General features: G+C 39.1%; 3 protein-coding genes and 1 pseudogene across 3 annotated transcripts; 3 read left to right on the top strand and 1 right to left on the bottom strand.

Annotated features, from left to right (window-relative positions):
- Positions 1–31: 31 nt before the first annotated feature.
- LOC110757841 (putative RING-H2 finger protein ATL21A) lies at positions 32–2,294 on the top strand. The gene is made up of 2 exons (XM_021959580.2): positions 32–917; positions 1,465–2,294. Exons 1-2 carry the CDS (start codon positions 242–244, stop codon positions 1,914–1,916), a joined length of 1,128 nt encoding a protein of 375 aa, XP_021815272.1. The 5' UTR covers positions 32–241; the 3' UTR covers positions 1,917–2,294.
- Positions 2,135–4,867, bottom strand: LOC110757840 (Ubiquitin-like superfamily protein). The gene is made up of 3 exons (XM_021959579.2): positions 4,118–4,867; positions 2,880–3,489; positions 2,135–2,476 (listed from the first exon to the last, which is right to left on the bottom strand). Exons 1-3 carry the CDS (start codon positions 4,750–4,752, stop codon positions 2,330–2,332), a joined length of 1,392 nt encoding a protein of 463 aa, XP_021815271.1. The 5' UTR covers positions 4,753–4,867; the 3' UTR covers positions 2,135–2,329.
- Positions 4,868–6,375: 1,508 nt separating this feature from the next.
- Positions 6,376–10,811, top strand: ATG6 (AUTOPHAGY 6). The gene is made up of 10 exons (XM_021959578.2): positions 6,376–6,683; positions 7,360–7,691; positions 7,824–7,994; positions 8,292–8,416; positions 8,577–8,625; positions 8,992–9,150; positions 9,288–9,373; positions 9,474–9,545; positions 9,886–10,035; positions 10,332–10,811. The coding sequence occupies exons 1-10, from the start codon at positions 6,548–6,550 to the stop codon at positions 10,567–10,569; spliced, it is 1,518 nt and encodes a 505-aa protein (XP_021815270.1). The 5' UTR covers positions 6,376–6,547; the 3' UTR covers positions 10,570–10,811.
- A 300-nt stretch (positions 10,812–11,111) lies between these two features.
- LOC110757855 (non-specific lipid-transfer protein 1 pseudogene) lies at positions 11,112–11,703 on the top strand (annotated as a pseudogene).
- Positions 11,704–13,698: the final 1,995 nt, after the last annotated feature.

Below are 13,698 nucleotides of genomic sequence, written 5' to 3'. Positions count from 1 at the left end.
ATGTGGTTAAATAGGATTAACAGGTTATCTGAGCTCACTGCTGACCTTTTTCACACAAACATATTCTAATTGGTAAAATCGTACAAAGGCAACGATCGTGGTGAGCGATGACCACTTCTTTTTATGTGGGCTAGAGCTACCATTACTTCATAAACTTTTGACTTTAGAATTTTTTGAAATTTTTTATGAATCTCTCCTACAAATTCCACCTTCTCATCCTGGTTTTAGGCCTTTTGGTATTATGGATGTCTTAGACATCTTCTTCGCCCTCCTCTTCCTCTTCCCCCAAATCTACGCCCGAGACGACTGCCCGGTCTCCGTCTGCGGCTACACCGGCTTCCCCATCCGCTTCCCGTTCCGGTTACAATCCCGGCAACCGGAAAACTGCGGCTACCCGGGCTTCAACCTGACCTGCAACAGCCAGGGCCTAACAGTCATAAAACTTCCACTTTCCGGAGAGTTTTTCGTCAGAGCAATCAGCTATGCCACTCAAGAGATTCAGCTCTACGACCCCAACAATTGCCTCCCTCAAAAGCTTCTAAGTCTCAGCCTTGCAGGTTCTCCTTTTGCTGCTGCTGTGTATCAAAACTACACCTTCCTCAGCTGCCCGGCTTCCTTCACCAAGTCAAAGTTCACCCCCATTGACTGCCTCAGCAACTCCACCACCTCAGTTTTGGCCACCCCTTCCACCACCCTTGCAAACTCCATGTCCACCACGTGTCGGATTCTTGCCACATTGGCTGTTCCGGTTACTGGGCAGGTCCAGACGGAGGACGGGTTCTCGACCAACCTTGATTCGGATCTTTTTTTGACTTGGTATGAACCCGCTTGCAGTGCCTGTGAGATCGAAGGTGGGATTTGCGTACTCTTCAGCAACACCAGCCAAGAACTTGTCTGCGACTACAATTCAACAGCAGGTTTTTTTTTTTTTCTTTTGGTTCTTTAATCATCATTATTTTCAGTGTCCTAATTCACAGATTAATTGCCTAATTGAATTTTCGAAGTGCGTGTTCGTTCGTAGAATTGGAATTAACCATGTGAAAATTTTAGAAAAATTCTATGCATTATGCCAATATTACTAATTAAACAATGTCAACTATGTATCAGGAAAATTAAAAGCCAACTAAAAGGATGAATAGAAAACTTCATAACTTGATTTTCCCTTATACTATGGCACACGTAAGCTGTCTTTATCGATTTGAAAAGTTCCACTTCAAATCTTGCAGCAGCAGGGGCCAAAAGTCAAAACCCAATAACTACTTCTTTCCTAATCTTTTTCACACTTTTTTTTAAAAATAAATTTTTTAAGGGATAAGAAAATAAATTAATAATAATTGCTTGAATAAAAAGATGATAATAATGACAAAAAGAAAATGCATTGGGTGGCCACTAAGTGGAATGCAATTCTAAATCTGCAGAGCAAGAGCTTGTTTTCCAGCACTAAATAATGGCTTCAAATTCCAGGCGGATCAAACAATGGCTTCCAAGTTTTCAGGATCATTTGCATGTCCATCACGGTACCAGCCCTCACCTGCGCAGTTGGGATAGCCTGCTTTGCTTGCATCAAGGACAGGGTTCCTGGTGGCTCTGCACAACGAAGCGCCACCGCAGTTGCCGCCGAACCACAACCGCAAGAACCCACCATTGTAACCATGGGTCTGGACCAGACCACCATTGAGTCATATCAGATGCTAGTTCTTGGTGAGAGCCGCCGGCTGCCGGGGCCCAACGACACCACGTGCGCTATATGCTTGTCGGAGTATCTGACCAAGGAGACGGTGAGATGCATCCCGGAATGTAAACACTGCTTCCACGCTGATTGTATAGATGAGTGGCTTCGGTTGAACAGCACATGCCCAGTTTGCCGAAACAATCCATCCCCGGCACATGCCGACTCAAACTCGAATAATGTCTGAATTTTTTTATTTTTAACTTCTGTATTTTGTAAACTTTTACTCACTCGTTACTGTACATAGTGGTTAAGATTTTGTGGGACTTTACCATTCATACCCAATTTTTGTGTGTGGATATTTTCCTCAATAGAATGTGTAACTTTTGGGGTTGAAAACTCAGGCTCGTAAAAAAGAAGAGCAAATCTAAACCACAGATAATGCACACGGCAGCTTCTACATAGTGAAGTTGAAAAAACAAGAACATGAAAATTGCATCAGTCAAAGGATCAGGCATTATCCATCAAAGGTATACAAGAACTTAACTAGTCAACAACTGGGCAGAGATTGAAATATTAATATACACTGAACTCCCCCTGTTCATTCATTAAAGGAGAGGCTGTCCTCTACAAAGTAAAAAGATGAAGTACATTATATTCTCATTTCTTTGCAAGCAGCTTCTTTGGAATCTTCTCGATCGGGGTAGATTTTAGCATAAAAAGCCTAGCAGCGCGCTCTTGCATAGTACCGCCACATTTTAACCCACGAGCTTGCAGTTCAGACTTTAACCTTTCCAGGCCAAGAACCTACCATAATAAGGTGGAAAAATCATGTTAATGCTCACTAATGATTCGATGTCAAAGCATCCCTAACTAAAATGAGCATGGTAGGAGAGATGATGGTGAGAGCTGTGATGAAAAAAGCAATCAGGTAGGTATGTTTAAACTAGCATGGGCTTTAATTTTTCTTGGAAGTGGACATGATGATTCATGACCACAAGGTAGAGTATCTTGTACATATTAAACAAAAATTCAGCTTCTTGAAACGGGAGTGCCTTAATTAATTATTTTTTTGGGTCTGAAACAGTGCCTTAATAGATTTAAACGAAGCATGCAAAAAACCTACATCACCCTAATAAGTAACAATGGCTGCATAGTATATCGCCAGAAAGATTATAAATATGACAAAATAAACTTCTCAAAAGCATACCTCCATTTCTGCTGCTGAATTGAACTCATCAAAATTCAGTGGCTTCTCTATCTCTGCAGCGTCCCCACTTGCAACTGTTTCTTCCCGAACTCGTGGATTGGATTCCGAAGAACCATTGGCTTCCAAAACAATTGATGTAGTTTCAATTCCTTTCACATCACCTGAACTAGAAACCTTCTGGGACTGATCGACTACGTCCATATTTCCCATATCAGGTCCATTGAAATCCATCTTTTCCTCTTGCACTGCTTCAGGTTTCAAAACCACATCAGGCTCTGAATAGGGGGTACTTGCACTCCTAACTATCTTCTCTTCATGAATTACTGATTCAACCACGTCATTCTTTTCACTGTGAAGAGATTCTTGACCCTGTGTTCCCTGCACAACAATCTCTTTCTCTTCCTCAGAGCCACTCTCACCCGACGTTCCACCTGAGATCTCACCGTCCTGTTTCCTACCAGTCACAGAATCCAAACTTCCCTCAGCATCCTTACTTGAATCTGAGTTATTCCCACTATTTAATACAACAGATTTCTCCTTTTTATCTTCATTATCACTGTCATCATCCTCTGTATCACTGTCACTTTCACCCATTTTTCTCTTGCCCATCCTGACAAAAACAACGAACTCAGATGTGAATACCAATAAGATTATATTTTAATACAAGAGAGAGACAGCTTTGATAGCAAAAAATTTCTGAACGAAAATGTAGTATTTCTGAAACAAAGTTCTCTGCCAACAGTAGAGATTATTCCAAAACTTAGGCTACTCTAAACCTACTGAGACCTTCTGGCTTAACCAAACTGAGTATGAACTATCATATCTGACCTTCATAACTTTATATTCCTGACCTTCATAAAGCAACAGGAAACTGATAGAGTAAAGAACTTAGCTTTATCAGCCAAATATTCAGCAACACAGAATCTAGCCAAGTAGTTCTAGAATTCTGAACTTTAATTAACATATAATTTAACCTCTATACCTATAACTAACATCAGTCCAAATCATTACAAAGACCAATTTACACAAACCGCCTTCATTTACCATATAATTTCCATTACTTCCTTTTATTTTCTAAGCTTCCTATAAACAATACATATCATGAAAATCATCAGCCATGTTGAGTAAAAGGATAAAATCTTCCTTCAATTTCACAACTTCCAAAAATCCCCTAGCACACAATCAATATAACTAACATAAGAGAAACAGAACCCATTAAAATCCATCAAATTCCTTACCAAATTTTCATCCTTTTCGACTGTGCCACCGCCTTCTTGGCCGGCCCTTTACGCTTCCCACTCACAGCCTCCTTAACCGAATCCAAAACCTCGGAGACGCAGCGCTCCGACTCAGCTCTATACTTGGCCACATATTTTTCAGCCTCGGCGTCTCCAGTTCCCTTTTTGCCCTTCTTCGCCAGATTCTTCAGAAAGTCCTCTGCATTCTTTTCAAGCCTCCTCTCCGTTTCCTCAGCCCTCCACTCCTCAAGCTTCTTCTCCGCATTGACGTGGCGCAGCCTCCGACCGCTCATATCACGACACGCATCGAAATTGCTCGTTTTCTTCTGCCCGGCCTTCGTCGCCGCCCCACGCAGCAGCGACCCGAAACCACCTTTCCCGCCGACGAGCCGGAGCAGAAGATGGACCGTTGGGAAGTACGGCACGTCTGAAGAGCACGAAATTACGGAATCATCCTTGAGCTGGCGAGTCCCGGTAACCAGACGCTGGTGGTGGAGGGGTATTTTGGTGATTTCGAGAAGGCGGTTCTTGATGGAAGCGGCGGAGACATCTGGGGCTTTGAATTTTAGGGTAAGGGTTTTGCCCTCCAAAAGGGTCACAAAGAGGTTGTATGTCTTGGATTTGGTGTCCTCCATTGTTGACAATTCAAGGGGCTTTTAGGGTTTCGAAGGACCAAGAATTCGACCCCAAAAAAAACAGACCAAGACTGTTGGCAATCGAGTCGAAGGAGAGAAGGAAATAAAGTTTGGTTTGGGGATCGGATTTTATATGGTTCTCGGGTTTCTATTTTATCAGATTCCGGGTCGGGTATTTATTTCCTTTTTTAATAAGATTTTTTAAAAAAAATTTAAGAAAATATAAAATACGTGTCAAAAGTTAACTAAATAACTGTCAACGGGTCTAGCCTAGTAGAAAAAGGTCTTGACTTGCAGATAAGAGGTCTCATATTCGAACCCCAGGGCATCTTAGTTGTTTGTGTGTGAGAAATCTCCCTTTTTTTTTAATTTAGACTATTGTTTATATTAAAAAAATAAGTAAATAACTAATTTTACTCAAATTCGCCACACCACCAATCAAGTAGCAAATTAGCTTTGAAACTGTGGTCTTAGTTTGAAAAAACTCATGATTAGCGATAAATTGCATGAGAATTGTAATCCCTAATACTCTTAGGGCTCGTTTGGTACGCAGGACTGTCTTGGCATGGACTATGCTTAAGTACTGTCATGGATTGACTTGGCTTGGACTAAGTTTAATAAGACTTGTCCTGTGTTTGGTATAATTCTGGACTAGGACTAGGACTTAAATAAAAAAATGTTTATTTAATTAATTAAAAAAATTTTAAAAATAAAAAAAATAAAAAAACTAATAAAAGTAATTTTTTATTTAACCCATAGCCACAATCGCCCAAAACCATCGACAACAAGCCACTGGATCTCTGCAAGGGAAGCCAGAACTCCCCAAAAACCATCAGCACCATCCTCTCCTCTTCATATCTCTCTCTCTCTCTCTCTCTCTCTCTCAATTTTGGTTCTTCCATTTCCATTGCGATTTCAGATTCGTCAAGGCATCGCAGGCACATCACGAACCCTCGCACTGATTCAGATCCATGGGATTTGCTCGGCGATTGGGTCCGAGCTCGATGACACGGTGTTGTGTTCAGGGATGGAGTCGCTATCGATCAAAAACTCGGCTGATTTGGCGGACATGGGAGCAGAGGACAAGCACAGAACGCTCGAGATTTTTAATTTTTTTTTTGGGTCTGAAAACACACAGGATTGTTAGTCCCCTCCTTTCGCACGGGATTCGCTAACACTTGCTAAGGAGGTGCTTCTGGTGGGCCCCGCATGAATAATCCCAGCTTAGAACTAGAAGTTGGTGTATCAAACATGGGCCTAATTTTAGTCTAATCCAATCCAGTCCAGGGAGGTGTACCAAACGAGCCATAGGCTTTAGGTTTGAAGGGGAACAAAGTATTCTAATAAGGGTTTGAGGTTCTTTCGAACAGTTTTTAACGAGGTGAGGGTCGCCTATTGGGCTAATTTGATGACTTGACCCTTATGTAGGGAAACTCGCCTAATTACTTTGGCTCGGTTCCTATAATAGTAAACTATCACTTTTGATATAAGAAAAAAGAGCTAATTTGTAATGAAATTAGTTAAATGAGTATTTTATGAAATTTTTTTTAAAAAAATGGTTAAATGAGTTATCTTGTAGTTAACATTTTTCCTACCGAAAAGAGGGATAAATAGATTCAATTTTCACAAACAAACAAACCGGAGCAAGACTGTTATGATTTCCTTGGTAAGCTTCAGCCAAGAAACAAAGAGAAAATAAGAAAAGGAGAGAAAACTTTGTCTCCTCTGATACGAATCCTAGAGCCTCCCACTTACAGCAAAACAGACCCGACAAAAACCATTCACAATTACTTCAATGGGTGAAAGGGGTCGGGGCTTTCAGGTGGATCCGAATTTGCCCAGATATGTCTGCCAGAACTGCCGCAACTCTCTCTGCATCGTCGGCGCCGATTCCTATGCCGAAAAGTTCTTTAACGATTTCTCTCGCTCCGGTTAGTTTTTTCTTTTAATCCCTTTCTTATTTGTATTTACCATTTATGAGTGTATGTATACGCGCAAATTTGAGTTCTGGGCATCGAATTATTGAATTCCATTTGGTTTCTGGAAGTTTGTGGGAGGTTTCAATTGGAGTTTTAATGGGTGAGACTGTAAATGATATTCATTGAGGGCAAATTTTGAATTGAAATGGATTGACCCTGGAAAGTATTAAACTAATTTCGTTGTCGAGAAAATGGCTTCGGTTTTGATTTAGTAAGTTAAATTGTTGCTCTTTTGAACTTTTATTGCGGCTAAAACACCTTAAGTTTGCTGCTTTTGGCGTTATGTTTTTCTTAATTTCATGATCAAAGGGTTTAAGCTAGAAATGGGTCTTATAGCCAGCTGACCCTTGTGCATTTGCAATTCATTAAGTATGAAACTCTTCGTTTGCGGAACAATTACTAGAATGGGAGCTGTGTTGGACTTTTGAATCCAAATGAGTGGATTATTTGACCAGAATCGTATAATGCTTACCAAATATAAGATTTCTCGAGTTGGCTATTTTCAGTGGAAATTTGAGTTTGTAATTTTATGGGTGGTTAAGGGTTTTGTTGATGGCCAAGTGCAGTGATGTGTGCAGAAAGGATTGCTTTCTTAATCAGTAAGCGGTTTGGTGATGAATATATGCAGGCATGCAGGGCTCTTCAATGCATGGGGCAAACAGTGTGTTATCAACACGGATGGACAATTCTTTTGTTGTGTTACCAAAGCAAAGACCCCAGGCACAAGGAGTCCCTCCTCGTCCCCGTGTTGGAGCCGCCCAAACAAGCCAGTCTGGAAAGGCAATGGATGAGTCCTTTGTGGTTGTTTATAAATCTGAGTCATCAGCAGATGGTGGTGGGGCCCAGTTGCCGTCACCTGATGGAGGACCCAATGGTCCTTTGCAGCCTAACAATTCTGGGTTTCACTCTACTATAACTCTCCTGAAACGGGCATTTGAAATTGCCACCACCCAAACACAAGTATGTATAATAGTGCAAAAGAACTTAAATGGAATTTTACAGTTTCCTTTTGATAGCTTCTACTATGTTGGTGCCAGAAATTGTTTTTGAAAAAAGAAGTTATAATCTCTATATTTCTGCTAACATTTCCAGGTCGAGCAACCTTTATGTCTTGAATGCATGAGGGTAGTGTCTGATAAACTTGACAAGGAGGTTGAAGATGTGAATAGGGACATTAAAGCCTATGAAGCCTGTCTTAAACGCTTGGAGGGAGAGACAAGGGATGTTCTTAGTGAGGCTGATTTTCTCAAGGAAAAACTAAAGGTGCTTACTTAAAATGTTGTCCATGCATAAATCACTGTGTGATCTATATTTGGAGAGTGAAATAAGTTATTTATTATTTATTATTATAGCAAATATGCCTTTATTCAGGGGAATGGTGAATTTAGAGATTGCATGACCAGCAGGGATGTGTTTGTCCTAATTAATATCAAATACATCCGAGCTCTCATCATAAGAAACCTTCAAAAATGCGTTTGATTTTATATCAGCATATTTAGTATCATAGTTTTTCAAAGTGAGGTCTAAATGCTCACTCTTCATCTCTGGATGCTATTTAAGATTGAGGAAGAAGAGAGAAAACTTGAAGCAGCAATTGAAGAAATGGAGAAACAGAACGCGGAAGTAAATAATGAGCTGAAGGAACTTGAGTTAAAATCTAGCAGTTTTAAGGAATTGGAGGAGCGGTATGTTCCTTTTCCTAATGTTGTTTGTTGAATTTTGTTGGTTTACTTCCTGATAAAATATCAAGTGTTCTTCACTATGTATCAGATTTCATCTCGTGTACTCACCCTTTGACGTAAACCTGGGAAATCCTGATTGTTTATTTTGCTTAACGTGTAACAGGTACTGGCATGAGTTCAATAATTTTCAGTTTCAATTAATTTCGAATCAGGTGTGTTGCTGATCTTCTTCTCTTCCTCTGCTTCTCTAGCAGTTGCATTACAATCTTCTAGGCAGTACATTTGTCCTATATGTTCTGAATTTATGTTGATATTCTGGCTGTTGTTTGGTGTAGTCTAAAGTGGTTTCAAAAGTTTCTTTGGCATTGAATTATTATTATCTAATGGTTGTCTTCACAATGTGGCTTCTGGTAGTTCTATATATGTTTGTCAGCAATTAGTTTTTTTGTTGTCCTCATCAAAAGAAGAGTTGCATACATTGCCTTTGAGTCTGAGAAAAATCTTTCCCATCCTTTTTAAGTATTCCTTTTATGTCCTGTTGGTACTTTGAGTCCAAGAAAAATCTTTTTGGTTAACAGGAAGAGAGAGATGCAATTTTGTCAAAGATAGAAGTTTCACAGGTGCACTTGGAGTTGTTGAAACGAACTAATGTGCTCAATGATGCCTTTCCTATCTGGCATGATGGAGAATTTGGTACCATTAACAATTTTCGACTTGGACGACTTCCAAAAATTCCGGTCAGAAAACTAAGAATGCATTTTCCTTCTCCTTTGAGAATTGTCTTAGCACCAATAAATTGAATCTTTCCTTCTACCCTTGAGGGACAGAAAATAGGGTCTGATATTGATGTTTACCATGCTGTGAATACAATTAGGTTGAGTGGGATGAGATAAATGCTGCCTGGGGTCAAGCCTGCCTTCTCCTCCATACCATGTGTCAATATTTCCGTCCAAAATTTCAGTATCCTTTTTACAAGACAGAAGAATTTTTCATTTTAAGCTGTTGTGAATAATGTCTTAGTTATATTGTGTTGAAATGGCCTTAATTCATTACCTTCTAGATATCGAATAAAAATACTTCCTATGGGCAGCTACCCTCGGATTATGGACAACAACAACAATACTTATGAGCTGTAAGTATAGACTATGCCTTTAATTTTATTCACTATTTAATTGTTTTTTGACATCTAATTTCAGTATTGTAAAGTTCAAATTTAGTAGATCCCCCTTTAGCAGTACATCGTGCATGAAGTGGAGATTACCCAAATGTTGAGTGGCTAGGATAGATGATTATAAATTATAACAAATATTTATATATGTTTCTTATGTACAAATAAAGATGTCTATGGATTTGGTTTGGGGTTGGGGTGGGGGGAGAGATCTCTGAAATGACCTGTATTTCGCAAGTCGGGTTTTACTTTCCTTTTTTCCAACATTTTGTTGGATGTTTTAATTAACTTGAGTATTTATTAGGTTTGGTCCCGTGAACTTGTTTTGGAGCACTCGGTATGACAAAGCAATGACATTGTTCTTGACATGCCTTAAAGACTTTGCTGAGTTTGCAAATTCCAAGGATCAAGAAAACAACATACCACCTGAAAAATGCTTTAAATTGCCATACAAGTAAGTTTTTGCAGTCTACATCAATAGTATGTTATATCATGTTCAAAGCATTTGCTGCCTCTCCTTGGTATTCATTTTTCATAGATGATACAATATTTGCATGAATGAGCACCGTAGTTTATCCTGTTTACCCTTTCAATTGTTTTAACACACATGAGAAGCATGCAACATAGACATAAGTCTTCATGGTTTGACAAACTTTATTCTGCATGATTATCCATGTACTTAATGAATGTTGTGTATAATTATACTTTCTCTAGGTACCATTTAATTGTCTTGGACTTTTTCGTTTGCAGGATTGAGAATGACAAAGTGGAAAGCTATTCTATCACTCAAAGCTTCAATAAGCAGGAGAATTGGACTAAAGCTCTAAAGTACACTCTCTGCAATTTGAAATGGGCTCTGTATTGGTTTGTTGGGAATACGAACTTCCAGCCTCTTTCTGCAGTGTCTTCACATGCTGAAGTTCCAGGTGTCGGCTCGTTGTATACAAGACGTGGTACCGACTCCAAGTCTGAGTTCCGAAACTCATAATCCATGACAGAGATTGAATACGCAGCGTACATGTACATAGAAACACGTAGTTTAGTCTTGTGCAGTTAGTAGCATTATTTACAGTGTATTGTAGTAATACCGTATTGAAAGACTCAAAATATTAAAGCTAAAGATTGCCGTTTTTCTTTTTCTTGTATACTTGTGGAACATCAGATTCTAAAGAAAAGAAAATTTGTATGAAAGAGGATGACTCACACGAGCTGTTTTAAGAGTTGTCTGAATTTCAGGTTCTTATGAGCAATGTGTCTGGCCAAGAAATATTAAACCCAAAGGGAACTTCTTAGTGTGCCCTAATTAAGTTGTTCACGTAATCCCAACATGAGAAGTCCTATTTCTGTCTTCATGGAAACAGAAACCGATCACTGGCATGAAACTTGCATGAGCATAATTACAGCTGTGGGGCTTGAAAACTGAAAAACCTGCACTCAAGCATTTATATATATACCTTGCAGTCTTGCAAAGACCTCAAACTTGGGAACTAAACACTTGCCTCCAAGTGATCTTAAAATTTAGGAGCAACAATGACTCGCCTCATCGGATTCCTAGCCGTCCTCTGGTTCCTTTCAAGTGCTGCAAATTCGGCGCCTTCATGCCCTACCGTAACCCAGCAAGTGGCCCCGTGTCTCAGTTTCGTGAAAGGTGGAAGCGACACCAAGCCATCGGAGGCTTGTTGCAAAGGGGTTAAGGAGCTGAGTGTCAACGCTAATTCCAGACCAGACAGGGAAGCTGTATGCAAGTGCCTTAAGCAAGTGTTGTCTTCCGTTGGAAACTATAATCCCTCTCAAGTCTCTCTTCTTCCCAAGAAATGTGGCCTGTCCCTCAATCTCCCTCCAATTGATAAAAACACTGACTGCTCAAAGTAATACATACACACTCCAAAATGCTAAAGGCACCTGAATTTTCTGACCACATTAGCTCATGACTTAGTAGTTGGTGCTCACTTATTACATCAATTATCACGGTCAACAGTTAATTAACAAATCAACTGTCATATAATGCGGTCAAAAAATAAATATAGTTCATGTAGCATTACTTTACACACTTCTCTTTTTCAAGGTGCTGACCATCGTTTTTTCGCTATGCAGGGTTGGAATGTTTTATCATGGAGAGTGATTTTGTTCATTCCAGCTGGGTTTGCCATTGCCATAGCAAGAGATTTATTTATAATTAATGTGACAAGTATAAAATAAATTGTACACACATAATTATATTATCAGAGCCATTAGTGAATAATACCACTGTATGATAACAATGGAATTATATATAATCCTTGTTTTATTTTCCTTTTGTTGTAAATAATGTAGATGGAGCCCACATGAAGAAAGTAAAAGTATGGTAGTCAAAAGATGAATTATGATGTTGGAAGAAAATCTTGAAGATGCATTCACAGGAAGCCATTGTAATTGCCTATAAATAGGCTTCCTCTTCAGTTGCAAAACACACCCAACGGAGGAGAGAAGAGAAGAAAGAGAAAGAGAGAGTAAAGAAAAGAGAGTGAGAAATCAGAGTGTTTGTGAGTTTTATCTGTGAGAAAATTCTGTCAGTGTAAATACCACAAAGAATAAATATAATTCCACACCCAATATTCATAGGTAATTCCCATACTCTGATTATTTTATTTTATAACACGTTATCAGCACGATAGTCTCTCCATTTTTTAAATTTTCTCAGCTCAACACTATGCGGTTATTTCTCTTTCTCCTCTCCGTCATATGTCTCCTCTCACTTTACTACTACGATGACATGCAAACTTTCTTTTTTGTGTTCTCACAATTTTTATGTTGTTTCATCCATGTTTGTTTAATTTATTTCTTTGTAATGTAATTTGGAATGGCGCAGTTTTATACCCTATCCTGTTGTTTTATGGTGGTGTAATTTCCATTACCCATCGGGTTGTAACACAAATTATCATAATAAAATGATTGTGTGACCTTAAAACCCATCTATTATATCTTGAATACTGGTGCAGTTATATTGCCCACAAAATATAATATATTATGTACTTCCTGTATTTTTAGTGGTGGTTTTATCCCCACATTTACTATGGACGGTTTTCACCTCCTATATATTTTAGTGTGCCCCTAGTGGTGGTTTTATCCCCACACTTATTTTATTTATTATATGGTGTAAGATTATTACCCATACAACATCATTTATTTAAAAGTGTGGCGCGGGTTTATCGTCCACACAATTGCCTTTAGCATTTACTTTATTTACTGTATGGAGTAGGTTTATTACTCATACGGCAGTATTTATTTAAAGTGTGGTGTTGCATTCCTAAGAGGACACAAATTAATGTGCAAACAACCAATTAAAAATACCCGCAAGTGCACGAATCTATCGAAGTATAGATTATGTAAGTACGGGGTCGATCCCACGAAGAACTTGTCGGCTTCCTATAAGTTCTAATTTGAGTACATAAAGAACACTTATTTAACACACCACAAATGCACAAATAAAAGAGGGAAACTAGAAATGAGTAAAGAAGTGTAAAAGAAATGGAACAACACAAGAAAACTAGAGAAAAACACAAACAGCACTTTCTATTGCCATTTTATCACCTGTTTATCACATGTGAACAGTGCCGTGAACAGTGAACAGTGACATGAACAGTGCCGTGAACAGTGAACAGTGACGACCGGTCGTGACAGTGACGACCGGTCGTTCGGCAGAGTCGAAATTTCAATAAACGTGTGATGAGCGACCGGTCGTGAACAGTAACGACCGGTCGTTTTTGGGCAGATTCGTTTCTCTGTTTTTCAATTTCGACCTCTGTCCAGTGTTTTGCCTATAACTTTCCAACCGTACGTCGAAAATTCACGTTCTTTATACGGTTGGATTCAGAACAGAAAATTCAAGAACACAACGCGGACCAAAAGTCCAAAACAATTACGGAAACAAATAAAATTCAGTATCAAAGACACACCACGTATCAAACACACAACTCACACACACATTGGGGGGGGTTTTGATTTGTTTCAAGTGACCTATTTCTATTGCATGAAAGTAAATGGACTTTGAATTTAAATGAGAAAGGCAGAGATGAAATATCAAAGAGTGGAATTAAAAAGTAACAAACACTAGGGTTTCGGAATCCACCCTAAACAA

The sequence above is a fragment of the Prunus avium genome, chromosome 2, assembly GCF_965620075.1.
Source record: "Prunus avium chromosome 2, drPruAviu1.hap1.1, whole genome shotgun sequence".
NCBI lineage: Eukaryota > Viridiplantae > Streptophyta > Magnoliopsida > Rosales > Rosaceae > Prunus > Prunus avium.
Note: the sequence above shows the minus strand (reverse complement) of the source record. Positions and strands in the feature narration are given on the sequence as shown.

Coding starts and splice junctions, on each gene's coding strand:
- LOC110757841 (XM_021959580.2), top strand. CDS start 242: ATGGATGTCTTAGACATCTTCTTCGCCCTCCTCTTCCTCTTCCCCCAA. Junction 918..1,464: donor CGACTACAATTCAACAGCAG/GTTTTTTTTTTT, acceptor TTCAAATTCCAG/GCGGATCAAACAATGGCTTC.
- LOC110757840 (XM_021959579.2), bottom strand. CDS start 4,752: ATGGAGGACACCAAATCCAAGACATACAACCTCTTTGTGACCCTTTTG. Junction 3,490..4,117: donor TCGAAAAGGATGAAAATTTG/GTAAGGAATTTG, acceptor TGTTTTTGTCAG/GATGGGCAAGAGAAAAATGG. Junction 2,477..2,879: donor ATTCAGCAGCAGAAATGGAG/GTATGCTTTTGA, acceptor TTATTATGGTAG/GTTCTTGGCCTGGAAAGGTT.
- ATG6 (XM_021959578.2), top strand. CDS start 6,548: ATGGGTGAAAGGGGTCGGGGCTTTCAGGTGGATCCGAATTTGCCCAGA. Junction 9,151..9,287: donor GACGACTTCCAAAAATTCCG/GTCAGAAAACTA, acceptor GAATACAATTAG/GTTGAGTGGGATGAGATAAA. Junction 9,374..9,473: donor TATTTCCGTCCAAAATTTCA/GTATCCTTTTTA, acceptor ATTACCTTCTAG/ATATCGAATAAAAATACTTC.